The following is a 27,456-nucleotide window of genomic DNA, read 5'->3' as shown; positions in this document are numbered from 1 at the left end:
ACTGACGTGTGTTCTGTGTATTGTTCCACGCAGGCAGGGCAGTCAGGGAGCACCAGAGATGCACAACTATTGTGTTGTGCAACCGTCAGAGGGCTGTGGGGGTGTGGGCTGGTGGGTGAGGGGTCACAATAGCTCCAGGTTTTTATGGCGTCCGGGTATCTGCCTCAGCGGCAGATCTCTGGCCCGGGACCAGGTGTGACGCGGGAAACAGCTGTGAGGCTCGCTGGCTTTCTTTCTTCTGCCTGGTAACTCGTTCCTTTGTATATCTCACAATCTTTCTCGCTCTCTGGCGCTCTCCCTCTCCCTCCCTCTTTAACTCCTGCTCCCCTCACCCTCGGCTCCACAAGAGCTCGGTTGTTTTACGAGCATCTTTTTTTAATGCATTCATTCTCCCCATGGAGACCCTGAACACCCCCCCTGTCTGTCTCTCTCTCTCTCTCTCTCTCTCTCTCTCTCTCTCTCTCTCTCTCTCTCTCTCTGTCTCTCCTCTCTCTCTCTCTCTCTGTCTCTGTCTCTGTCTCTGTCTCTCTCTCTCTCTCTCTCTCTCCTCTCTCTCTCTCTCTCTCTCTCTCTCTCTCTCTCTCCTCTCTCTCTCTCTCTCTCTCTCTCTCTCTCTCTCTCTCTCTCTCTCTCTCTCTCTCTCTCTCTCTCCGCTCAGTGGGCCCCTGCATGGCTCCCTCATGGCAGGCTGTGCTGTGCGTCTGAAGTGACGTGTGAAGGCCACTATTGGCCCGGGGCCTCTGTTTGCTTTGGGCTTCCTTGAACTCCGTAATGACCCATTACCAGGGAGCCAGAGCAGAGGACCAGGGGTGTGAACTACCAAAATACCCCTAGGTCTGGACTCTGTCCAGCGGGCCCAGAGAGACGCCATTGGGCTCCGCCGTGTAACAGTAGGCACTCGCTAATTAACCCGGCGGTGGCCAGTAGCAACAGAGACGACCGAGGGCTATTTTTAGCGCGGCGCTCTTTAAAAGCCGCCAACGGTATCACCGAGCCTCCTGACTGCCCTCTCCCTCCTTCCCTGTGAGTGCGCGCCGCGCGGCTGTGTGTGTGTGTTTAATCTTTTATGGCGTAAGCAGACACCAAACATCCTGTGTGTCCCGGTACTGGACCGTCCCTGATTTGAGCGGCGGCAGGAATGCGTTTGTTTTCCCCTCAACGGATTAAACCATCGCGTGCCGAGCCGCTGTGCCTCTGTCGGTCACCCTCCTACGGAAAGAATGTGAGACTCCTAGTCAGTTGACAGTTGAACCAGTGACATGGGGCGAGCAAAGTCTCGTGCAACATCACTCACTTTAGCTCCCTCTCCCTCTCCCCCTCTCTCTCTCTCTCTCTCTCTCTCTCTCGGTCTCTCTGCTTCCCTTTGTCCTTCTTTATGGTTGTGGCCCTCCCTCCGGGTCTCTCGCCCACTCCTCCCCCCGTCAGTGAGTCTGCGTCTCCTGATAGTGATCATTTGACTAACGCGTCTTGTGATGCGGTGTGAAATCCCCGATGAGGTAGTGGAACCCTGGACTGCAGCAGGTGACGCGCCACACACAGCCCTCCTGTGTGTCTCGTGTTATGCACTGAACTCCTCTGGGTGCTCTGTGTTGAACCACCAGAGCACCCTGGCTCTCCCTGCACCAGGCTGCCTCAGTGCCCCGTCAGAGGCTTTCGTTCCAAGGTAGAAAGAGTCTCAACCGAGCCGTCTAGTGGTTATAATCGATGTTATGATCGCACGCACGCACGCGTGCACGCACACACGCGAGCACATAAACTCACACATTAACACACACACACACGCACATATATAAACTCTCTCACGCACACGCACCCCTTTAAATCCACACACATATGCACACACACACGCACCACACACACACATAATAAACCAATTCAAATGCACTGTTTTGAAAGGACTGGTGCAGAGATCGGGACGTTCGCCTCCCTTTTTAATCATCCCTCTGTTATTGATCGGCCATGGAAATCAGCAGGGATGTCATGATACGATGTTGTATTTTTGTTTTCTGTGACTTGTATGAATTGCGTAACGATTTATCTTTAGCGTTTGTTTCTATGCGTGATAATGTCGGGTTTTGTCCGTAATTCCTTAGTTGATAGTGGATGCAAATCATCAATGAATCAGCAGCATTTATATATTTGCTCATATTTTTTCCTCCCAGAAAAATGACGTTTGAGTCAACCGGACGATAAAAGCCTTGCAGCAGCAAAGAATCCCTAGAATCCCAATACTCACGTCATTTCTTTTTCCCCCCTTGTTGCGAAATGTGGAGGTCGAAGGTCGTGCTGTCCGAGGTGGAGGAGGAAGGAGGAGGAAGGGGGGTGGGGGCTGGAGGGTGGGGTATTGTGAAACTGGAAGGTGCTGAGCTTAACTGGGAATGAAAGGCTTTAGGCCCCTGGGGCAGCCGGTGAATCATCAGCTAAATAACTCCTCCATGATTCATGCGCCACACAGGGGCCCTAAGAGGATCCTGAACGGATGAGGAACAACTTGATTGACTGTAATGTCTCTGGATGTTTGTGGTGTCTTTGCAGTGACTTCCATCGTGAGCAAGAGTCGGCGCATAGCGAGCATCACAAGGAGTTAGAAAGCGTTGCCAGGATTCTCATGGGCTCCTTCTAGCGTCTCGTAACCGGCCCCTGGCTCGTGATCGGGTCCCAGCTCAGAGCCACTGAATGAACGCTCTCGCTGTGGGAACTGGAGAGAACTATTTAGGAGGGGTTTAGGGAGGTTTCTCAGGAATCACAAGCATCTCTCGTGGCTATTACACCACAGGCCCAATTTAAGGCGCCGTGGTCAAGCGTGTGTGTGTGTGTGTGTGTGTGTGTATGTGTGTGTGTGTGTGTGTGCACTCAACACTGAGCAGTGAAGGAATGTGCACAGCTCTGAGTTTGGAGGAAGTTCAAGAATGTGCTAATGTCATTATGGGAATTCTCTACGATACCATTCTGCTTAATCACACACAACACACAACTCACACTCACACGCGCACACACACACACGCACACACACACACACACACACACACACACACACACACACACACACACACACACACACACACACACACGCCCACAAGGTGTGATTTTTCCCGGTCTGCTTATCACCACTGTCCTTTGAGGCTCTGACTTGCGGTGTTCTCGTCCCAAGTGTTCCTTCATTAGTAGCCTCCGCACAGTTCTGTTCTTCCCCCATATTTGCCTCTGTGTGCGCCTGTAGATTGTGATGCATGCTTATCTTATTGATTCTCCTTGGAACCAAAACAATGTTCGGGGGGTTACTTCTTGCAGCACTTTCTCTAGTTAAGCTTACTGTGCAGTACGCCTGTAGTACCGCTCACCGGGATATGTGTACTCACTGTGCAGTACACAGTACACTAGTACCACCGTCTTGTGTGTGTGCTTACAGTGAGTACTAACTAGTACAGCCTGTAGCACCACTCAGTGTGCTGTGTGTACTCACTGCAGTACAGCCTGTAGTACAACTTACTGTGCTGTGTGTACTCACTGTAGCACCACTTACTGTGCTGTGTGTACTCACTGTAGCACCACTTACTGTGCTGTGTGTACTCACTGTAGCACCACTTACTGTGCTGTGTGTACTCACTGTAGCACCACTACTGTGCTGTGTGTACTCACTGTAGCACCACTTACTGTGCTGTGTGTACTCACTGTAGCACCACTTACTGTGTTGTGTGTACTCACTGTAGTACAGACTGTAGAACAAGTTACTGTGCTGTGTGTACTCACTGTAGTAAAGCCTGTAGCACAACTTACTGTGCTGTGTGTACTCACTGTAGTACAGACTGTAGCACCACTTTCTGTGCTGTGTGTACTCACTGTAGTACAGCCTTAGGCACCTCTCAGTGTGCTGTGTGTACTCACTGTACTACAGCAGCCCCCAGTGTGTAGGGAGCCTGTTCTAGCCCCATAGCAGCGTTCTGTGTGAGCGAGGGGCGAAACAAGGCAGCATTCAGGGGTTTGTTTGGACAGCGTTGAGCAAGGAGTAATTACGTGTAAATTTAGGATTCTTCGGGAGCTTGCAGTCTAGTCTTAACGTCTAGACGCTCTCCCCTGTGCGTTGCAGCATAGCCTAGCGAGGTCCCTCCACCACCCTACCCTACTCCTTGCCTCTCCCCTGTTTGGCAACGGTAGAATGCAGTATTGTACGCCGGGCCGGCCGGCCACACTGTGCGTTCTGTGTGTGTACGCATTGGCAAGGAAGGTGACGTCAAGAGATGCGAGCGGTGATACCGCTGATTACATTATGTTTGTACGACCGCAGAGCGCGCCGGGCAGCCGTTATCGTGCTGTCCCTGGGTTCCAGCGTGACCCAGGTCCCTGGTAGCGTGACCCTCCTCCCCGTGGCTGCACAGTGCACACAGAGCCCCCCCACCCCCCCCCCACCCCCCCCCCAGAGCCCCCGGTGGCCCTGGAGGAGCCCTCGTCTGCAGGGCTTTATCTCCCAGGCCATGCTGCCCTGCTGCCGTGGGCGGTGCTCGCCCTGCTGCGACTCTGCAGAGAAAATCCTCAAAGCTGAGGATCTAGAGTTGAATACCGTTTACTGTTTTCAGAGTTGGAACCGCAGAATTTGGAGTTTGTTGTCTTGCGCTAATGCAAATCCTCTTTCGAGTGCTGTCCCCGCTATCAGTGTGTTGATGTGTACCGTCTTGATTACGCCTGTTAATGTGATGTTGTGGTGCTTGTGTTCCACGAGGAGCTCGCTCTGTGCTGGGCTTCGCGGGGCTTTTGCGCCCCAGTTAACCACTGTTTTAGCGGATCGCCTCGGCCAACAGTGTCGCCGTGTTGCGGTTGCACGTAGCAGCGACTGACAACATCAAAATTGATGTAACTGTGTGTTATGATGACTCCCTGAACAATCATGCTTATGATAAGGTCTCTTATTTCAACCTTCATTCTAATCTTATAAATCAACTCCAATTGGCATCGTTTGCACAGGGTTTAAGGAAATCAGCCGCGTCTTTTTGCTGCAGCTCAGCACTGCTCTCAGGCCTCTGCACTGTAGTTTCCCAGGCTTTAATAAACCTGTCATGGTTTTTTTTCCCAGGTCAGCAGCATGACGATGGTTGCCCTGCAATCAAAAAAGCTCCACGTAAAATCCCCACGTTGTTCGCCGGTGGGAAAAGGACTGAGGGTGATGTCACTCTGCCCCAGATCACTGCTGGTTCTCACAGTTCAGCTAGATAGCACTCTCTCTGTCTCTCTCTCATGCTCTCTCTCTCTCTCTCTCTCTCTCTGTCTCTCTCTCATGCTCTCTCTCTCTCATACTCTCTCTGTCTCTCTCTCATGCTCTCTCTCTCTCATACTCTCTCTGTCTCTCTCTCATGCTCTCTCTCTCTCATACTCTCTCTCTCATACTCTCTGGTCCTCTCTCTCTCTCTCTCTCTCTCTCTCTCTCTCTCTCTCTCTCTCTCTCTCTCTCTCTCTCTCTCTCTCTCTCGTACTCTCTCTGGTCTCTCTCTCACGCTCTCTCCCTCTCTAGTGCTCTCTCTTTTTCACTCTCTGTGTCTCCCCCTTGTACACTTGTTCATGCAATCTCTCTCTTGCTTTCTCTCCCATATATACTTTGTCATGCACCATCTTTTTCTCTCTCTCCTTCTCTTTCACTCTCTCTCTCTCTCCCAGGCACACATCCTCTCTCTCTCTCTCTCTCTCTCTCTTATGTAGACTTACTCATGCACTCCAGCCCCCCCCCCCCTCCATCCCCCCACCCTCTCTCTCTCTCTCTCTCTCTCTCTCTCTCTCTCTCTCTCTCTCTCTCTCTCTCTCTCTCTCTCTCTCTCTCTCTCTCTCTCTCTCTCTCTCTCTCTCCCTTCCCTCTATTTCCCTCTACTTCCCTATTCTTACCGGTCAGCAACACATGTATAAAACATCAGCAGATTCCCCCCTCCAAAATTTCAACTACTAAGCATTATTGCCCCCGCTACTCAGTAGAAAAGTTATCAGAATTAATGTTTTCCTTGGTAGTGGTAACCACGGCGACCCGGTCAGACAGCCAGTACTCTGAGCTGATCTGCATGTTGTTGGTAGTCAACCGTTTCTCAGTCAGCTGAAAATGTGCTGACAAGGGGGGGGGAGGGGGGTGGTAATATGAGGAAAGCTTGCAATTGAGTGTGTGTGTGCACGCACGTGTGTGGGAGTTTGTGTCCATGCGTCTGAGATAGAGGGAGAAGTTAGCAAATTGTGTGTGTGTGTGTGTGTGTGTGTGTGTTTGTCTCCATGTGTCTGAGACAAAGAGGGAGAAGCTTGCATTTGAGTATGCCTCTGTGTGGGTATATGTGTGTGTAAGCGTGTCTCCATGCGTTAGAGAGGCAGAGAGAGCAAGTTAGCTAATTGAGTGTGTGTGTGTATGTATGTGTGTGCCCGAGCACATGTGTGTGTGTGGAAGTTGGGCTGCGGGTGTCTGAGACAAAGAAGCCGACGCCTGCTTTTGAGTGTGCCAATGTGTGTCGTGTGTGTCTGCGTGTGCATGTTTGTGTGTGTATGTGTGTGTGTGTTTTTCAATGTGTGGATTGTGAGAGTTTGCAAGGAAACCTTGGCTGGTTTGTGGCGTGGTTGTGTGTCTTTGAACTTGGTCTTTGGTTCCCAGACGCAGACGTTTTGGTCTAGGCTCAAAACGTTGCCTTTCCCCCGGCAGAGTCACTGTGTTTCAGCTCTGAGCACACTCACACCCTGGATGGTGTGCTTATTGCACTTATTAAGTATGAGAAAGAAAAAAAATCTCTAAACTCTTAACTAGTTTGACTTTGACATCGTTCCATGTGTGTGGATGTGATTGGGTGGGGTGACGGGTTGATCCAGAAACGATTGTGAAACATTCCTTCAATCAGGGGACATTCGTCTGGTAGTTTTCCATCCTCATGGACGAGACAATGACAGGAAGTAGAGGAGAGAGGGAGAGACCTGCAGCCGCCGCCGCCTCGGCAGCGAGGGCTTTTGTCCTCTGTGCACTACCTGGTGGGACCACCGGGGGCGCCCTGTGGTCCTACTGCACGCTCTCTCTCCTGACAGACTGTGTGTGTCAAACGGTGACGCGGCCTCAGGCTCTACGAGTAGCGCCGCACCATGTTGGGTCCGACTGCAGAGGACCACACATACGGGCCCTTGGAAGACAATGGATCACACACACACGCACTACACACACATGGATACACACTCGTCCACACGTGACCACACACTTTCAAGTGTTCTGACTCACAAGATGTGCCTCTCCATGGCAGCTTTGAACGCTGTTTTAACTAATGGCATGTGTGGGTGGTATTGTGCGTCTGTGTGTGTGTGTGTGTGTGTGTGTGTGTGTGTGTGTGTGTGTGTGGGTGTGTGTGTGTGAAGTACAGTAAAGTAATGGGGCCAATTCATTCTGTGCAGTAGGTGGTCTTGTTAAGGTTATAGTGCGTGTGTGTGTGTATGTCTGTGTGTGTGTGTGTAGTGGGGATGGGGTGGTCTCCTTAGATCCTTAAATATGCCCCTAACCTTAACACACACACACACCCTGGGGTGTGCCTCCTCTAGATCGTATCATAGCCACGGTGCGGCTGAAAGTAGTAGTTGGCATCACATCATAGTGACAGCGGGGGTCTCTCTCTCTCTCTCTCTCTCTCTCTCTCTCTCTCTCTCTCTCTCTCTCTCTCTCTCTCTCTCTCTCTCTCTCTCTCTCTGTCTCTCGCTAAATCCAGTATTGTAGTGCAGTTGGTTTAGTGATCTTGCGTTCAAGCATTTCTTCATTTAGCTGATGCCTTGTTTCCTCCGAGCGTATGACATTGACTCATGTCATCAAGGTGCAGGCTCGCTCCAGGATGCCCCCATCCTGGAGGCCCCCACACGCTAACCCGCCCCCATATGCACACACCCTAACCCTTATTGAGTGCGCTGCTTTGAAACCCTCCAGGAGAGATCATGTGTCATGATCCAATTCTGAACCATGTTTGAGTTTCGTCTAGTAGGAGGGACTTGGAAGCCTGGTTGAACGTCTGGGTTGAGGGCACAAGAGCCAGCCTTTGACGTGTAATAGACGCAATTGTGGCGTTTAAATGTGTTCCTACACGCTGATGTTGCTCGCATCAATTGAAGGATCTCACGGTCTGTGTCTGAGGTCTCTACTGTGTTGTAATTGATTGGGTGGTGTTTCCTCAGGAATATTGAGAATGTTGATTCAGGCTCGGCTTGAGTCGTGTTCCCCAATCCGTATTCCATGTTCCAGATCCATGTTCCTGTTGTTGGAATTCACCTTTTCAACAAAGTTTATTTCTAGAGACACGCACGTAAATAGATTAATGTATGCATTACCTGGAAGGTGCATCAAGTTGAGTGTGGAGCTGATAATCCGGCCCCTTGGAATCATCATCATTGCACAATGCTAACCGAGCTCCTTTAATAGAGTCTGAATCTTCCAGTTAATACATGAATATTTATCGAAGCTTTCGAGTTTTGATACCTTTTTGCAAAATGGCGTCTCCTTCTCCGTCAGAGACCGTGACTCCCTATTACAGTACATGCAGCTTCGGCTACTAGCTGCCTCACACCAGTTATCTTTGTGCATTACCAGTCATCATGTTGAGTTTTACATTAATAAAGATCAAATAGTAATTTTGATCACACAGATTCAGCATCCCACGTATAGCAGGTAAGCCAACATGATGTTTCAGAATGGGATTGGTCTGCATCAATTTGTCGTTCTTCCTGTAGCGGACGTCCCAGATAGAACGCCTTCATACCTTTTCTTTATTTAACATATCATATCTTCTAGTTACTGAACCTGCCTTTGATGCATGAAGGAAATTAGAGATAAGATGTGAAGTAAAAGACATTTAAGAAGAATGATGATAATACAACTTGTAGCCAATCGAATGGCTGCCTCAGAATTTGAAAGGTTTTATTGTAATAATAATAATTTGGCAGGAGTTACCCCAGTTGAATCGCCTTTGCGTTATGATATCCGCTACGCAATAACTTTTTTAAAGTATTATGTGACACTGTGAGCTGTTTTAACATATGCATAACAAGATGTGAATACTTCTACTCACTAGCACTACTATTACAACAACTTGTTGAGCACTTCGCATTTTGACAATGAAACATTTAAGTACTATGTCATAAGAAAGAAAGAGCCTGAAAAAGGCTTCTACAGTTATACTGCAAGGCTGACTGACTGTTAGTTGCACAATGCAGTTTCCGAGAAGCACTAGCTTCCTATTCCCTGAAGGTTTGAGTGTTTGTGGGCAGGAGAGAGAGGGAGAGAGGTCGAGAGAAACACATCGTGAGAGAGGAAGAGAGACAGCAGGGGGAGAGGAGAAACAGCAGTGAGGCAGCTGAGGAAGAAACACGTGGCAAACCAAAGGCCGGCGCATGGTGTGTAGCTAGAGGATATGTCCAGGCATGTTCCCAGCGAGCATGTCAACGATTAGCAGGAAGTGGAATCAGGACCCCCTACCAGGCCCCCGATATGTGTAATAAAAACTGCTGTAAGAACGCCTTCCCGAAGCGAGGATGACGGCTGTCCCACATGGAGACAAACTCCCCCTTGTGCACGCACACATGGACACCCCACCCAATCTCGAGCCAGTCATTTCAATAGCTCTTTCTTGTCATGCACCTGGGAGAATCCCCTTGTTGGCCCGGCACTACTAGCTTTCACCCGAATTGCCTGGCCCTACGTTTCCTGCATGTATTAGGTACACTTTCTGGAAAAGTGGATGAATGCGTACACACCCATTCCCCACATTCTAGCCTGACGTCGGTCTGGAATCTCCTGTGGAAACTTCCTGACACTAAAATAGAAGTATGAGGTGACCAGGCCAAGAGCCACAACCACACACAAGCACCCTGCCCCGCCATGATGATAACAGATTCAAATAGTTTGAATAGACTCTTCTTTGACAACAGGTGTGTTGAGAGAGAGAGAGAGAGAGAGAGAGAGAGAGAGAGAGAGAGAGAGAGAGAGAGAGAGAGAGAGAGAGAGAGAGAGAGAGAGAGAGAGAGAGAGAGAGAGAGAGAGAGAGAGAGAGAGAGAGAGAGAGAGAGAGAGAGAGAGAGAGAGAGAGAGAGAGAGAGAGAGAGCATCAGGGGGGCAGTGCATGAGTTATTGCGTGCACAGCGTGTTGACATAAGCGGCCTGAGTGTTTGTGTGTGTGTGTGTGTGAGAAACATAGCATGATGTCACTTCTGGGAACAATCGCGTGAAGGAAGAGGAAGTGTGCGAGAGAGAGCGCAGACGTTGACCCCAGACAATAGTCTTCTGTCCCACTGCTCCTCGGCTCTCCAGCAGCTGCAGCGCCACCGCCGCGCTCCCACTCACAAAACAGCCGGCTTTGATCTGGAAATTAGTTTTTAATCATAGGCCCGGGGAAGTCGGCAAGAAACACAAGAACGTCACAACACGACCGAGGCCTCGGTGTGCGCAGCGCTGCGTCGTACGTCCGATGTCACGCCCGTCCCGACACGCACGGCGATGTGCCAAAGCCGCCGTGTCACCATCTCAACCCCCCCCGACCACATCTCCAACGACGCGCATTCCTTCAACAGGCCCAACTGAAGACGTGACTGCATGTGTTGTGGTGTGAGGCATGCTGGGAAGGGTTTCACGCAATGTTCGTCACAGGACAAGTGCAATACACAGAGCGACAGAAAGCGACCGCATCTGATAAATACAGAGGAGAGTGCACACACTGGGCGGATCGGGCGTTATGGTTCTTTTATGTCTTGCCCTGTTATGCACGGTTTCATCTTTTTCCCATTAGTAAAATGACTCAACAAAGGAATCGTCTTCTTCCCTTTCTTTCTTGATGTGTCAATGCGGTGGAGTCGCTGCTCATTCATTCATTTCATCCGTTTGTTGAACCACTTCAACAGAGTTGCTCAATGCTGTTCCTCCCTCTCTACCTCAACAGTGTCCCGTTGCCAAGGATGTCTTCGAAGACGCCCAGTGCCAACAGCATAGCCCATGCACGCAGAACAGTGCAGCAGCTCAGGATCGAGGCCAGCATCGAGAGAATCAAGGTGCCGCCATCCCTCAGCAACCCCACATCGTACACATGTGTACAACGGATGCATACTTCATCCTATGTGTTAGAACCAATCACATTATATAATTGCAGAGTATGACATCTTTGCGAGAGTCAAATTTTAAACATGTTTCAAGGGTTTTAGTTTGAGAAATGAGGTCATATGACCGTGTCCCATCCAAGGATCAACTGATTCCTCATGACACCATAAGGGCCATGAGACAAGTGCTAATGTGTCTGGCCTGCTCTCTCCATGGGTCCGACAGGTGTCCAAGGCCTCGGCGGACCTGATGAACTACTGCGGCGAACACGTCAAGTACGACCCTCTGGTGATGGGCATCCCCGCTTCGGAAAACCCCTTCAAGGACAAAAAGCCCTGCACTATATTGTAGTGGAGGGCTGCCCAAGCCTTCATGTTTATGATTATTATTTTCTGCTAATTAATGTTGCTGTATTCTTTTTTTGGGGGGGGGGAGGAGTGTGATTTTCTAGTCTCTCACTAATTAACTCCAAATGCATTGCATTTTCAGTTTTTCCAGTTCAACCACTTTGTTCTCAGAATACGACACAAAACAAAGCCATAATCAGCCTGGAGGTGGGGAAAGGCTGACCTGCCATGCAGGGTTATAATGACACACATTATTACTGATTAACAATTATTGATTTATGATTGATTATTATCTTAATAGCACTTTAGCAGTGCTATTAAGATGCTGCATATTGACCCCTGAATACTAAAAAAAATAAAAAAAATGGTGCGATATCTTCTTTTCTCGCTCAAATAATTAAATTCAGCCTTTCTTTAATAATACTGCAGGCTGCTCTGGCACGGTCCACTTGCATCATGGATTGAGTTCTTCATTCAGACACAAGTTAAAATACACCCCTAGGGCTGTTGGACTGTTGAAAAATGTCTAGCTCATCAGCTTACAGACTGAAAAGGTCTGGTCGTATTTCCTCTAGATCCCTGCTTTTTTTTATTTTGGCTAGTGCTGTCCAGCTGAAACGTATTTAAAAACAACGCAGTCATACACTTGAAAGCTGTAGGATTTGACACAGTCACTAAGCAAAGGGTTAAAATGACGTTCTCCACAAATGGTAGGTAGTGTTGACCTCCCCACAGCCTGTGCAGGCGATGACCGCTCAGCTCCAGTGGTCAGCCAGTCATTACTTCCTGCCTGAGCCTGGTGGTATTTTTAAAGATCACACATTCCTCGAGCTTATGATGAAAGAATTCCATTCAAACTCCTTAAGCTGATACTGAAAAATATTCTATTTGAACTTTTCTTACTCTTCAGTTTGTGTCGATTCAGCTTGCCCATTGATAAATGCTTTTGCAAAGACACCGTAGATAACCCAGAGATATAGGAGGCCGATAATAGTGGTGGCTAATTTAGATACCGACACGTCATTTCCCGCATTAGGTACCCCTCCCTTCCGAAACTTACGTCAACTAGAATTGCAGGAACCTTCTGTCACTATTTTTAGGTTAATCATCTTCTACTGTTCCTCCTTGATAGAAGACCAAGTTAGGGATCAAGCCAAATATGCGTGCGAATGAAAACATCCATTTTACTTTAATGTTGTTTTTTTAATGACTATGATATTGCAGAAGCCTTAAGGAAAGAATCACCTGACCTGGTTATTAAAATGCCATCTCTGTCGCCCAACCTCTGCTGACAAACACAATGGTGAAATTGGAGGACAAAAGTCCAATCTGAATTAGCACTGAGTGGGCATGCAATATTTGCGTTTTTTATAATGCGCCGACAACCAATGAAATTACAGTGGGTAGAATTAGCATGGATTCTACACATTTAAGAAGAATGATGATAATACAACTTGTAGCCAATCGAATGGCTGCCTCAGAATTTGAAAGGTTTTATTGTTAATAATAATAATTTGGCAGGAGTTACCCCAGTTGAATCGCTTTGCGTTATGATATCCGGCTACGCAATAACTTTTTTAAAGTATTATGTGACACTGTGAGCTGTTTTAACATATGCATAACAAGAGTTTCTCAATATCTTCAATGTGTACTGTATGCTTTAATGTTTTTAAAGTGCTTGGGGACTAGATGCCATCGATTACGTGCATTAACTGACACAAACTATCAATCTACCTTTCTAAAATCCTCATTTATTTTGCAGTGTATAGGGCATGGTGGCTTTGTTAATAAATTCCTATTTGAACTGTGAAATATCTTTTAGATTAGTTGAGGGGTTCTGGTTAGCATAATATCAATTGAATAGAACTGATTATTCTTACACTCAAAAGCCTTACTTACGTTTGCCTTGTATTATAAAAAATAAGCCTTGGGAGTATTGATGTTGGCGTTTCCATCAAATGTTTTCTGTCCATGTGCTGAATGTGATTTCTAACTGTATTGTGCCAATGTTTTGTCTTTGTGTTGTCGCTAGTACCGGTGGTTTGATAATATTGTACTTCCTGGTGCTGCAGTATTCATTGGTTTTGTAACCTCTTGCCTTCTCCAAAGGGTATATTTTAGGTCTTCAAATTTGTAGAGTAAAGCATTGTTAATTTCCATCATAGTGTTTTTATGATTTAAAAAACTAATGATATTTGCAATGCATTGTTAAGTCACCATTGTAAACAACTTTTGAAGGAAATATACATAAGCACTGCAGCTTTTTCGACCTGCTGGTCTACCTATCCATTGAACAATTCAGAGAAAGTTGCCACTATTCAACTAGAGAAAAGGAATAATTCCACCTTCAGTATCTACCGTTTGGTGATTATTTTATGAATCGGGTGTCGGGCACAGCATAATGATATATATATACTCAGCATAAGAATATCATGTTACTATCTAAATAAAAACAAAAACAATGGTGTTCAACTGGTGGAGACCAAGAATAATGTGTTTCAACGTTTTTTTCCTTTCTACGAGACATTGAGAAACTGATGAGGCTATCCTTGCTGTCAGATGGAATCCCATCCGTGAATAGTGATGCCATTCAAGGAAGATTTGAACCTGTGGAATCTGATTTGTTCAACTTCCAGCCAACAAGTAAAACCGACCCTTTGTCTCTCTGCTGAGGCACAGTCTTACTGTTGGTAATAAACAAACGCTTGGTACGGCATGCTGCTGCGGAGGTTGACTCCACATCTCATAAGGGCTTGAACTGGATTGGTGCATACATACTATGCTCCTGTTATCGTTAGTCAACAGAAGAAATAAGGGCACACAATATTCCCTTAACATCTCATAACTTTTGTTCTGGGATCTAGACCTTACATTTACATTGAGTCCAACATGTGTATATTGAGCCCATTCAGCTGGCCATTTTACTCATGGCCACTTACAAGTGAGGCTGACAACAAACAAAGTAGCTGGTAGGGAAAAAAACAGAGTAAAGCTCACTTAGAGATTTCAACAATAAACTCCATAATCCTTTGTATTTGGAAGCTGCTACCTTGTTCTGAAGGGGGGAGGGGGGGAGTCTGTTTCCTCTCTGTAGATTCCACTCCACTGGGCTGGAGTATTTATACATTTATATACCCCACCCACCCACAAAGTATAGGCTGTCTCCCACGCTTCTTCTCAACATGATGAACCCACCCTGGCTGTCTGGACCCAGAAAACAGAGCTAATTATAGCACTGGCCTAGCCCCTCGCTGCTGTTTTTCTTGGGAGGGGGGCTTGCTTAGGGCTCTGTGGTGGTGGTCACGAGGGGCGTCTGGCCTGCGTTCAAGGCCGCTGTTAGACAGAGGAAGATGGAATCAGCAGTATTATCCCTTGTCAGTTATTGTTGGATTTGTTTAGAAGGAAGCCCCATCATGGATTCTCTCCCATACATAAACTAGGGGGAGGAGGAAATAACACTCAAAGATGCACAATTCACAAAAGAAAACGTGTCAGGGATTTCTCATTTTGTGATTTTCCCAGCCATTGTTCTGTTCATGAAGGAAGGGTTATGTTCTTCTGCCTCAACGGGCAGATGGAGAAGCGTTGTTGTGTAGCAGAGCTTCAAGGGTAAGGCCATGTAGGAAACATTACTGGGAACCACGTCATGCATCTCTCTCATCCCCAAATTACAAAAAAGTCCAGCAACGTCCTTCAATACGATCAACTTTTTAAAACACGTTACTTTACAAAAATCTACTTGGAGTCAAATCTCCACACCCTGCTGCATGCTAACTGCAACAGCATTGCATTTTCCATCGCAGGCGATGGTGCAGCCATGATCATCGAAACCAACGACCAGCAAAAGCAGGGGCTACATGGCCGTCCAAGCTCTCCATTGTGCAGCAGCAGCAGCGGCGGCGGCGGCAGCAATGCAAAGGCAGGACGACACAGAGGCTGCCCTGCCTGCCACACGGCTCGCTATGACTCCCTGGCCGGCCAGTTGGTGTCAGTGTGTTGGAATGTGCTGATGTGCTGGGGAGAGGAGGAAGGGGTGAGAGAGGGGGGGGGGGGGGGGGATCAAGGCCAGCATGCAAGGGGAGGGCGTTGGTTTATTGATCTGCGTGTGGGCTGCAGTCGTACGTCACCCGTTTATTGTTCTTTTACGTTGTCGCCTGCACATGGAGACGGGCCGAGCCCTTCAAGAGCAGCGCGTGAAAGAGCAAGGCAGGTGGCACCAGAAGAAGCCAGTTCATTGGTCGGGAGGCTGTGGGGGACTGCTCGCTGCAGCTCACTCCACCCCTTGTTCGGTGGTCCCGCACCTGCATAGTGACTCAGGGAGAGACTGTTCCAGAAGCCCGTGATAGATGGGCTTTTGACCTGAGCACAGAATTGTGCCCTCTAGCACAGCAGGATGTGTGGACTCTTGTTTTAACTGAGCACCAGGACCTACAGGGTTTAAAGGGCTTACAGTAAAACGTATTGTGCATGTCCTTATGACTCAAGGTCTTGAGATAATTAGTTGATTAGAATCTAGTAGTCTTTCGGTTTCCCTCTGACTTTTCTACGAGGTCTGCTTTTGTCATTGCATTCAACTGATTGAAGTGGTCAATTATTCCTCCTTTTATTTCAAACCGGCAGCTGCCTAATTACGAGTGGTGCACCTGCAGCCCCCCCACCCAACCACCACCCTATACAGTCATGGCTTCAGGCCGGATCTGGGTCATTGTGAGGTGGTGCCAGCGCTGCACTTTTAGTCCAGCTATTCTTTAGTAGAGGTCTTAAAATAGCCTCTCCCCTTGGCTCAGAACAATACCACATGACATTAGTCAGCAGCGTCACACCCTCCAGTCACACGCCTAGCGATACAGCCAGGCAACCTTTAACATACTGCCCACTAAAACCACCAGCACTGGCCTCTCTACAGCACAGTTGCTCTCTGCATGCTCTGTAATCTCTTACATTATCTCTGTAGAATGCCAATGCCGGTAGGATTACAGACAGTATAAGCAAGTTATGGAAACTATATCCCCCCCCCCCCCCCCCCCTCCTTATTTGAACCAAGAAGTTTCCTTCAACTTGAACAGGATTTCTTTGTTGCAAATGCTAGCTCTGCCTTAAGGTATTTGCATGGACATAGGCACATTCAGAATGCAGTGTTCTTACATGTTTGGCCATAATGATAGAATGTGGGAGGTTTTTAACAGAGTATGACTTGAGCAACAATGTTCCGTGCAATCTGTCTTGTAAAGGCTGAAAAAAACATCTTTGAGAGGGAGAGAATTTCACTGACGTTGCAGGGGGAAGACATCCCTTGCATCACCTTACTGACATCATTGACATCCAACACTAGCAAGTCACACGTGTTACAGGAAGGGGTGGTGTGTGTGTTTATGGCAGGGGGGTTATTCAACTATCAGCAGGCTACTTTAGACTGGTTCTGAGCTGCACCTTTAATTCCTCAGTTCTTGGAAACAGCTTGTGCAAGCCACCCTGGGTACTGTCAGTGGGCCCTCCTCTCTGTAACCGCATGCAAACTGGTATCATGCAGCACACAATGTACACAACACAACGTATGCAAAAAAGGTGGACTCTCTTTATTTTGTACCATTTGGCCTAACCCTAACAATTTATTCAAGTCAGCGGGCAAATAGTGCAACCTGTAGACCTGTCCGCTAAGACTGGGTGGGTGCATAGTGGGTAAGAACGTACATATGAGGTGACATAAGGGGGAGTGGGCTGAATGCAGGGCATGGAAGTGCTGACCCAGGCAATGCTCTCAGTGGAAAGGGTTGGGGATTATTGTTTCCCTCCAGCTCAGAGAGGTCACCGAGGCCACCATGACCCCTATGATCCGCACGTGACTCCCCTTTACAACTGCTTACTGTGTGTGTGGTTGTGGGGAAAGGGGGGAGGGATGGGGTGGGAGCTCTGCAACATTTCTAGAAATGTACCATGAAAAGGAAAAAAGACATAGTTCTGGCTCCAAAAGAAAGGCTTTTTATTGTCCACAATACATACTGGTCTTTATCAAGCTTTGGAAATAGTAAAGGGTAAAAAAAAATTGAAACATAAATACACTTAAATATCCTTAGAAATAACTTAAATTGTAGAAAAATGAACTATTACTACAGTATGTAGCAAAAATTGGTCTGCATAGAAAACACTGACTACAGACCATATTTTTCGCTGTATATCTATCACTTCCCTTTTTAAATAATAATAATAATAATAATAATAATTACAATAGTAACAAGAATAACACCAACAATTTAAATGAAATTAGTGAAATTTCAGAGTTCCAGTGTTTCAACAGTGCTTTGTCTTTGCAGGGGGGGGGGGGGGGGGGGGGGGCTTGGTCGACTCCACTGGTGTTTAAAGCTCTTATAAATGCTCTTTCACCTTTTCTAGAGTAATCACAAGTGCTTAAACCACTTAAATATCCTTCTGTACGCGGTTCACTTTTACATCAAAAGCGACGCTTTTTGTTTTTACCTCCTTCTCATGACGTTAAAAGTGCCATGTCATCTCGTCTTCTCGTTTGCCAAGAGCCACAACTCCCAGCAGGCCCGTCCCTGGGGAAATCCAATTCCCAAATCTAGATATTTGTTCTTTTTGTTTAGACACAGCCACTCTGGAGGGCTGGTCATCCATTTTGTTCCCTCCAAATTCATGTTGCTGATCTTCCGTCTTCCCCTTGCCGTCAGTAGGGCGTTTTGAATTAGAGCCCAGGGTCGGTTGGTAGTGTGTCCATCCGGATTCACACCCGACTCCCTGTCCACTGTACAGTTCTTCCACAGGTCTCCACTGCTGGTCTCCAGGGCTCTTCACCGGTCCGGGAGGTTGATGATGGGCACCCATTGGTCCATACACCGGCTCTCCCTGCAGAAGCCGTTGACCTTGCTCAAAGCCGGGTCCTTCCATGACGTAGACTGTGGGCTCTGAGATTGAAAAGAAATCAAGAAGTTTCACAACTTTGCAATAGAGCATGTGATCATTTCCTCAGAAATTCATGTGGGGTCCTAAAGACTTGTTCTAGCGTGTCGATGTCGACGCATGGAGATTTACACCGGTTCGCTGCATCAAAGCTGAGCCACACAGTGCATTGCAAAGCAATACTCGCCGAAAATGAATAGCGAAGAACAATCCATTTAACTAAAACAATTCGCTGTTGCAGTTGACTGCAGACTAACACACACCAGAGTCAGACTGAGTGGACAGTTGAAATCACAGGGCAATAAAAACACTTGAACAACAAATACTTTTTTTGACAAGGCTACAGGCTTTCCTGTTTCCCAAACGTCCACACCAGGTATGTGGCTTGGTAGTGTGTCATGGAGGATTCATATAGATTAAAGACAAACAAGAATGGGCACTTACAGTGACAAGGACACAATGCAGGTCCATGGGTTCCCCCCCGTTTTGCTTGCTCCCTCCTCCAGCTCCGCCGAGTATCTGTGCCAGGCGCCTGGTGTTGTTCACTCTCAGGATGTTGATGTCATTCTCACAGCAGAAAGCTTGAATGAGGGTGAAGTGAATCTGAAGGGCAACGTCTTTCACATCTTCATCGTCCGTGGCCAGGATGCACAAAACCACATTATCAGGATCACTGGATGGTTAAAAAAAAAAAAGGAGTATATAATCAGTACACTTTCAGCATTGTCCTTTTACCCACATGTTTTACAGAAGTGCTGAGCAGGGGGAAATGACACAAAACCGGCATAGAACGGCATGGCAATATTTAAAATGTTTAGAAGTTTGTAAAGCATCCTATTACCATATAGGGCCTACATAGAAACAGCTCTTACTCGCATATTATGTCATTGTACACATTTTTTGCAAAACACACATTCACTGATGAAAGGGGAGGAGCTCTGGGTTACATGATGTGAGAAGTTCAGGGTTACATGATGACTTACACATTCAGAGACTTGGCTGCCTCGTAGACCCCCACGGTGATGCCGCCCTGCGGCAGCGCCGACACCAGCACCTCCTCCAACGCTTTGGCCACAGAGTCCATTCTGCAACAGCGCAAGAAAACAAGTTCATTAGGTGAAGTTCAAACTTTGTTGCAAACGTAAAGTCAAAGTAGCCCCCCGTCTCTAGCTAGCGGGGTTAGCTAGCCGGGCGTCCCTGAGGGCAACGGACAGATGCACGGTGACTGATCCACGTACCTAACTAGGACTTCTGAAGATATTAGAAATACCTAGCCTACCTGAAATGAACATGCTATAAAATGCTGATATATATTAAAAAATGTTATGATATAAAATATTTCGATACTGGTAAATGCCGACGTCTTACTGTTAGGTTAGCGTGTTGAAGGTTAAATAATGTGAAGCCTTGAGTCACACATCACTCATTGATGTCCAAGCGTCGCGCGACGTGCGGGGGTTGAAATCGGTCAGTATGTGATGTATGAACCGGCTTAGGGTAACGGTCGAACTATTTAAAAGTTATTATTAAGCTGGCCACTATGTGCACATTAACAACATATAAACATTTAGTTTGTATACCAGTTACAACGTGAATGTAGAAGACAAGATGCATACATGAAGACCAAATTACCTTTCTTGAGAAAATTCCCCACTTAGTTCCTCAAATGTCATGTTGACCGTAAAATCCAAGTCCACCATAGACCAAAATACAAAACGTCGAAGCTGTGCTGCTATGTCCTCTGTTTACTTTATCTCAGTCCGTACAGATCTGCAACTGAGAAGCTGCGTATGGGACTTCTCCTGAAATTCACTGGAACAAGGCGGTCACTGAACACTTCACCCGAGCGCTCATTGGGCGCATGCTAAACAGGTCCACGCTTGTGGATGCTGATTGGCCAGGAAAAGCAATAGCAACAACGAGAGATAAGCCTTGTGATTGGAGGATAACTTATACAGAGGAGTGGCGTTGAGCTCCGAGGTGTTGGTTGCAGCCAGCCGTTATATGGTTTTCAACTATTCAGAAACCTACATTCCAACACCAGTTTGTAATACCTACCAACAATACACACTACCGTATGGAAAATCCATAAATCATCTAAAGTTAGTAGCATACAGTATGTTTGGCAATGTTGCTCCCAATGTATCCTTGGACCCCACAGATTTATAAGAACAATTATATTTACAATGATGTCAGCATAATCTTTCTTTGGGAGCTTTTCCGGGACGCCATTTGAACACGTTTTTTTTTTTTACTTTACACAATGCATGTACAAATATACATGTTGCCATTCACATGCTGCAGAACTCACCCGTAATGTTCAGGGGGACCTGGCAACGACTGATGTCCACAGTGCTGGTTCCCTCTGGGGAAGGTGAGGCCCCTGGAGAGCCCGCGCGGAGCAGAGACGGGCGCGGGAGCAGCCTAAACAACCATTAGGATAATTAAAACACAGGGTAATTATTACCTTTCGCAAGCTCATGAATTGCACGTGTTCATATGCATGCACCCTTTCTTGCAAGGATCTTATTAATATGGTTTTCGTTCATCCAAGTTCAAATTTAAATGATCAAAGTCGATGTTTGTTGCAACGTTTTTCAATAGTTGCTGCACCGCTTGCCTTGAGGCAGGCTGTAGAAAACAGAGCTCTGTTTTGCTGCTATGCTGACACCTGGTGGGTGAGTTGAAATTTTTTGGGGCGAGATACAAATCTGCACATATCTGCACCCCTATCTTAAATCGTATTTAAAAAAAATATTTTGAACACAATTCATGTCTTAAATAAAATAATGTGGCCAATAGTCACACACAACAGGGTAATTGGATTGTACATGCATCTGAATAATCAATGGGGTATAATGAAGAATGCTGTATTGTTTTTTGGGGGCGTTTACCATAATGATAGATTTGACAAATTCTTAGTGGGCTTTGGAAGTTTCAGCAAACATTTCACAGAAATAGTATTTTTGCTTTTCTTATCAAAAGCATTTGATTGGAAATGTAATAAACTGTAAAGTAACCCTATGGTTAAACCGAATACTATGGTATGGAACAGGAGGCAGTGTTGAAGTAAATCATGTGTTGAATTATGAGGTGCATGTGCAATTAGAGTAGAACCTACAGCCTCAAACCATTGCTGGTCAAGCTCGAAGGCTCTGTGTTTAAATCCCAATGTCAGCAGTCTGGCATCCTTCAGAGCAAGATAGCAAGGAACGACCTGCTCCTTAAGACATGGAGGCCTATCTGCAAAAAATAAATAATTACTTTTGTTCAGAAAATAGTGCATAAAAAAGACACACTACACACTACATAAAAAAGTGTACCTTATCTGCATATTCTACATTGATATTGTGAGTTTGATGTAGGCCTACACCAACGGGAAGTTCAACCCTCAACACAGGATTATATGAATGTTTGTTATTGGCGACATGTTAGTACGTGTTACCCAACCACACGCCATAAGGCTTCTAACTACTCAACAGGTTCATCAACACTAAACCAGAAATGTTTTCCTTCCATCATATTATACCAAAATCATTATCATGATTATGAACATTGTATTCTATTCCTGGTTTTAGGTGCAATGATCAACGTCAATCCACATGACAATTGACCAACATGAGGACTATTTTAAGAGGTATGTTTTGTTTTGTTTTATAACTAAAAAAGTATGCAATATATTTGCCTTTTTCGAACACAACCTCTCCTGTAGGCATGTGTGCTGAATAACTAAGAAATGGCTGATTCCATCCACCAGGTGGAAGGTTATGGTAATGCAACACAAATGGGCTAGGCCCTGGGTGAATTGTATGCAAAGTTAAACGTTCAGATCAAGAGAAAACGTTGCCAGTAGAGGATAAAACGTTTGCATATGACACATGGCTTGACTTGAAATGGCTGCAGAGCTCATACTCAGAAAGGCCAACGTTATATTTGTATAGCCGTGAATCACAGTTACAGTCTGAGGGCTTCCCAGGGCCACATCGGTCCACACCCTCTGAAAGGGAACTCGAATATACAAGGGAAGACAACCGTGGGTGGAAATCCACAGAATAGGAATATCTTCTCTGCTTGCTACTCTGTGGAGAGGGCTAGAGTTTACCTGTAACATCAGAGGAACTCGGAGTGTTATGCAATTCCACTTCTGACAAACCAATCAGGTTTGGGGACTAAACTCTTTGCACTGCATTACACTCCTTGGATGTATATGTGGTTGCCTATGTATGTAGAATACACGAAAAGACAGTTATTAGTGATGAGTGGGTTAGGGGTATGCAAAGCATTGTCCGTTTTAGGGATGATAGGGATATGTAAATAAATCCACTGTGTGGTCCTCCTATAAAGCGATATGACAAGTCTGCCAAATCGTCAATCTCTCTCAATCTCTTTCAATAGCCAATCAATAACATCCCCCTCAAACTCTTCTTGACCTCAGGGGTTTATGGGCCCTGGGACTGTTGGGCCCCGTCCTGAGACTGGGAACCAAATCAAACCTAACCCTAAAACCAAACCCTGAAACCAAACCTTGAAACCTAATCCTGAAACACAACGCTAAAACCAAACCCTACAACCTAAGCCTAAAACCAAACCCTGAAACCAAACCTTGAAACATAATCCTGAAACACAACGCTAAAACCAAACCCTACAAACTAACCCTAAAACCAAACCCGGAAACCTAACCCTTAAACCGAACCCTACAAACTAACTCTAAAACCAAACCCTGAAACCTAACCCTAAAACCAAACCCTAAATCCAAACCCCACAACCTACCTAACCCTAAAACCAAACCCTGAAACCAAACCCTAAAACCTAACCCTAAAACCAAACCCAACCAAACACTGAACCCAAACCCTAAAACTAACTCTGAAACTTAACCCAAATAAGATGACATTTAACGTTCCACAGTCTAACCCCTCCATCTTTGACATGCGAGTAGATTTATATAATACTGGTTTTAATGTTAGTTTAAACTTGAAAAAGGCTTATAAGCTAAGAACTGAATAGCTTGAGTATAATATAATATACTATTATTTCAAAATCCCTCCATGTTCGAAATGGCAGTGAACAAGACCACAAAGAGCTATATGACACTGGTTTCATCCATGCAAGATCAGGCATCAGAGATATCCGTTACAATTTAAATTAAATTACATTTTCTATGATTTCAAAAGAAAACATTCTCCATATATTCTGAGGCACTTTAATAGTATATACACCGTCCAGAACTATGAATGACTGGTTTCTGCCACAAATGAAGATAGCGTTTTAATGCAAGGCCAGGAATCAGAGAAAAGTATATCAATGTGTGAGTTTGATATGTGAATTAAGTCAGCTTTTTCTTCCAAGTTCCACAGGAAAAGCTCTCTATATTTGATTTGATAGTAGCCATTTTGGTTTCCTATACAAACAGATTAAACATGTTTTTATTTTAGGTCATACAACACCTTCATTAATGTAATTTACATAATTCTGTAGCAGTTAACTCATTGTGCAAATTCTAGATTATTTTATATTGATCTAATATGGCAAGTTTATTGTGGTTCTTGTTGCAGAACTCTGGACCCCACTGAGGACCTCTAGTCCTGGACTGCGGTGTTTAACTGTAGCCACTAATCCTTTGAGTTCACTTGAATTATGCTGGCATGCAGTAGATGATTTTAAGGCACTAGATTAGCAACCCTATAACTTTACCAATAAGACTCTTCTAATTAGATGTTTTTCCTGTAATGTTTCTTTTCTGTCAACATGTCGTGTCCCCTGGTTCAAATTGTTCTGTTTGGCCATAGTATAGTGACATGTTTGTGTTCTTTTGAAACCACACAAGTTGGTTTGTTTAATCGTAACTCTCAGTGAAATATGACTACGGATAATTAGCTATATCTTGTTAAACTTGAGGCATATACTTTAAAATGAAAATAAACTTTGAATTAAGTAATAGAGATTAATAAGGCCTCACACTTGTTTATCCGCTAGTGATGTACTTACAAGAGTTGGCCAACAGATGGCGCTCTAGGACCTTTGTTTTTAAGGCGCCTGACGGCAGATAGTCACCGTTGACTATGTTGTACTACCACTCTCTACTTTACTCTGTTCACTAAGAACACCTTATTGAGTCACTACTCATACATATATACATCAATTAATTTGTTTAGATATACACTTATTTTTATACATAATAGTAGTGAGTGTTGAGATAAATAAATATATATAATATATTCATAAAGAAAATATATATTTATCTCAGCTGTACATCATTATTTTAACAGTAGTCTTGATATTATATTGAATATGTTCATTCTGAAAGTCCGTGTTGAATGTTATTGTTTAGTTTAATACAGACAATAGATGTCCGTAGCTATGTTGTTTTATTGCATCTTGTTGTACTTAGTTTATCTTCTTTTTACCTTGTGCTTCATCGTGTCTCGCTGTACGCTTTTTAACTTACTTTTACCTCATTGTTTAAATCTCTTTTTTTTCCACAGAAGCCCTTCTAGCGACGGGTGTTGCAAATGAGCCTCCGCTATAAGCACTATGATAGTTTTCATTGGATAGCTGTTCTCAGTTTGTCTATTAACACTATATCTATCCCTATCAAATAAACCATAAATAAATAATCCGACCATAGAATGATTTAATTAGCCATAATTCAATCACCATAATATGAAATCTTATTTAAATGTAAAAAATGCTTGAAAACCATTTCAACCACATTAGAGTCAACAGTCAACTGTTGAAGTAATTAACAATGGTGTACGCAAAAGTCATGGCTCAGTGGTGGGTAAACTATACTTTATTCCTGCACACACACACACACACACACACACACACACACACACACACACACACACACACACACACACACACACACACACACACACACACACACACACAAACATGCACACACACATATACACACACGCACACACTCACACAAACATGCACACACACATGCACACACATATGCACACACACACACACTCACACACACACATACACACACACACACACACACACACACACACACACACACACACACACACACACACACACACACACACACACACACACACACACACACACAGACTTGGGAGCTGAATGTCACTCCGAAGTCTACTTAGACTTATTAGACGCGTCACTCTTCAACTGATCAGCACCTGTTCTCCAGATACTATGCTTTAGTTTGCTTTTCAAATCCTACACAGGACCCAGGAGCCCGGGAGTGGAAAAATACCGGAATGATTTGATTTGTGGGAGCAGAGCACACTTGGACGGGGCGACAACCATGATAAATGTAGCCTGGCACTGACAATGGTCGGGAAATAGACAAAAGACACCTTTTGTCTTGTCACAATAATCCTAATCCATTTGAAGATGGGGCCACACAGGCGAGAGAATGAGAGAGAGATGGAGCAGAGAGGGGGAGAGAGAGAGAGATAGTGAGAGAGAAAGGGAGGGAGAGAGAGAAAGAGAGAGAAAGGGAGGGAGAGAGAGAGAGACATAGTGAGAGAGAAAGGGAGGGAGAGAGAGAAAGAGAAAGGGAGGGAGAGAGAAAGAGATAGATAGTGAGAGAAAGGGAGGGAGAGAGAAAGGGAGGGAGAGAGAGAGAGAGAAAGAGAGAGATAGTGAGAGAGAAAGGGAGGGAGAGAGAGAGAGAAAGGGAGGGAGAGAAAGATAGATAGTGAGAGAGAAAGGGAGAGAGAGAGATAGTGAGAGAGAAAGGGAGGGAGAGAGAGAGAGAGAAAGAGAAAGAGAGAGATAGTGAGAGAGAGAGAGAGATAGTGAGAGATAGTGAGAGAGAGAGATAGTGAGAGAGAGAGAGAGATAGTGAGAGAGAGAGAGAGATAGTGAGAGAAAGAGAGAGATAGTGAGAGAAAGAGAGAGAGAAAGAAGGGCAGGATCGTAGGAAAAAGTAGAAAAGAATGGAAGAAAATTGAAGGAAAGAAAAAAGAAGAAGTCTAATGGGAAGTTTACAAAGGACTGCAAGGTGTGAAGTGTAGTGATAAATGTGGGCTACATCCCAAATGGGTGTTAGTGTATGTGTTTGGTGTGTGTGCGTGTGTGTGCGTGTGTGTGTGTGTGTGTGTGTGTGTGTGAGTGTGTGTGTCTGTGCGTGTGTGTGTGTGTGTGTGAGTGTGTCTGAGGGGGGTGGTGGGGGGCTGTGATGTTCCTCTCGAACACTCCTGATTGCTCAATTAATTCACCGGGCCTCCCTGTTCTTTGTAGCACGGCTTTGGATGGCGTTTGAGGCGGCCATATTTCCTCCCAGATTAGTATAGATACAGGCTGACAGTGGGAGCTGCTCAAGGTATTTGGAAGGTATAATTCATTCATAATGCCACAATGTGCCCCATCCATCATCTCTGGCTTTTCCTCCCCAGACCAGGGCTCTGCTGCTGCAGAGTGCTTTCTCCTCCCTCCTCCCCTCCTCCCTCTCTCCTCCACCCCCTCCTCCCTCTCTCCTCCACCCCCCCCCCCTCCCCCCCCCCCCCCCCCCCCCCCCCCGCTCCTCTCTCCTCTCCTCTTTCTCTCCTCTCTCCTCCACCCCCGGCTCCTGGCTACGTCTGCAGCTGAGGTTGAGGTGGGGGTGGTCAGTGGTGCTGGTGGTGATGGAGGCTGTAGTTGTGATGTTGGAGGTGGTGGTAGTGATGGTGGTGATGGAGGTAGTAGTTGTGAGGGGTGGTGATGGTGGTATTTGAGCTGGCGGTGGTGGTGGTGGTGATGGTGGTAGTGGAGGTTGTAGCTATGATGTTGGTGGTGGTGATGGTGGTAGTGGAGGTTGTAGCTATGATGTTGGTGGTGGTGGTGGTGATGGTGGTAGTGGAGGTTGTAGCTATGATGTTGGTGGTGGTGATGGTGGTAGTGGAGGCTGTAGCTATGATGTTGGAGGTGGTGGTGGTGATGGTGGTAGTGGAGGTTGTAGCTATGATGTTGGTGGTGGTGATGGTGGTAGTGGAGGTTGTAGCTATGATGTTGGAGGTGGTGGTGGTGATGGTGGTAGTGGAGGTTGTAGCTATGATGTTGGAGGTGGTGGTGGTGATGGTGGTAGTGGAGGTTGTAGCTATGATGTTGGAGGTGGTGGTGGTGATGGTGGTAGTGGAGGTTGTAGCTATGATGTTGGAGGTGGTGGTGGTG

The 27,456-nt window shown here is 45.9% G+C and overlaps 3 protein-coding genes and 1 long non-coding RNA gene across 4 annotated transcripts in view; 3 read left to right on the top strand and 1 right to left on the bottom strand.

Moving 5' to 3' along the window:
- The window catches only part of gng12a (guanine nucleotide binding protein (G protein), gamma 12a), a 31,838-nt gene extending 17,937 nt beyond the window's left edge, over positions 1-13,901 (top strand). The window contains exons 2-3 of the mRNA XM_060059647.1: positions 10,908-11,016; positions 11,288-13,901. Coding sequence (XP_059915630.1) covers positions 10,924-11,016; positions 11,288-11,413 — 219 coding nt within the window. The 5' untranslated portion in view covers positions 10,908-10,923 and the 3' untranslated portion in view covers positions 11,414-13,901. The remainder of the gene's footprint in view (positions 1-10,907; positions 11,017-11,287) is intronic.
- scinlb (scinderin like b) overlaps positions 1-27,456 on the top strand; it is a 305,691-nt gene that overhangs the window by 53,669 nt on the left and 224,566 nt on the right. The window lies entirely within an intron of this gene.
- On the bottom strand, positions 17,366-20,132 carry gadd45aa (growth arrest and DNA-damage-inducible, alpha, a). The gene is made up of 4 exons (XM_060059646.1): positions 19,957-20,132; positions 19,308-19,409; positions 18,769-18,997; positions 17,366-18,329 (listed from the first exon to the last, which is right to left on the bottom strand). Exons 1-4 carry the CDS (start codon positions 20,022-20,024, stop codon positions 18,216-18,218), a joined length of 513 nt encoding a protein of 170 aa, XP_059915629.1. The 5' UTR covers positions 20,025-20,132; the 3' UTR covers positions 17,366-18,215.
- LOC132463456 (uncharacterized) lies at positions 19,329-24,499 on the top strand. The gene is made up of 5 exons (XR_009527028.1): positions 19,329-19,440; positions 20,629-20,780; positions 20,929-21,002; positions 21,903-21,961; positions 23,877-24,499. It is a non-coding gene; the product is annotated as an uncharacterized LOC132463456 (long non-coding RNA).

This window comes from Gadus macrocephalus, chromosome 8 (genome assembly GCF_031168955.1).
Source record: "Gadus macrocephalus chromosome 8, ASM3116895v1".
Lineage (NCBI taxonomy): Eukaryota > Metazoa > Chordata > Actinopteri > Gadiformes > Gadidae > Gadus > Gadus macrocephalus.
The sequence above is the reverse complement of the archived record's forward strand: the minus strand, read 5'-3'. Positions and strand labels throughout refer to the sequence as shown.

What these genes read in the sequence shown, in the direction of transcription:
- gadd45aa (XM_060059646.1), bottom strand. Translation starts at nt 20,024, where the DNA reads ATGGTGGACTTGGATTTTACGGTCAACATGACATTTGAGGAACTAAGT. An exon ending in GGGGAATTTTCTCAAGAAAG is followed by an intron (nt 19,410 to 19,956) that starts GTAATTTGGTCT and finishes GCGCTGTTGCAG; the next exon opens with AATGGACTCTGTGGCCAAAG. An exon ending in TGCATTGTGTCCTTGTCACT is followed by an intron (nt 18,330 to 18,768) that starts GTAAGTGCCCAT and finishes TTTCAATCTCAG; the next exon opens with AGCCCACAGTCTACGTCATG.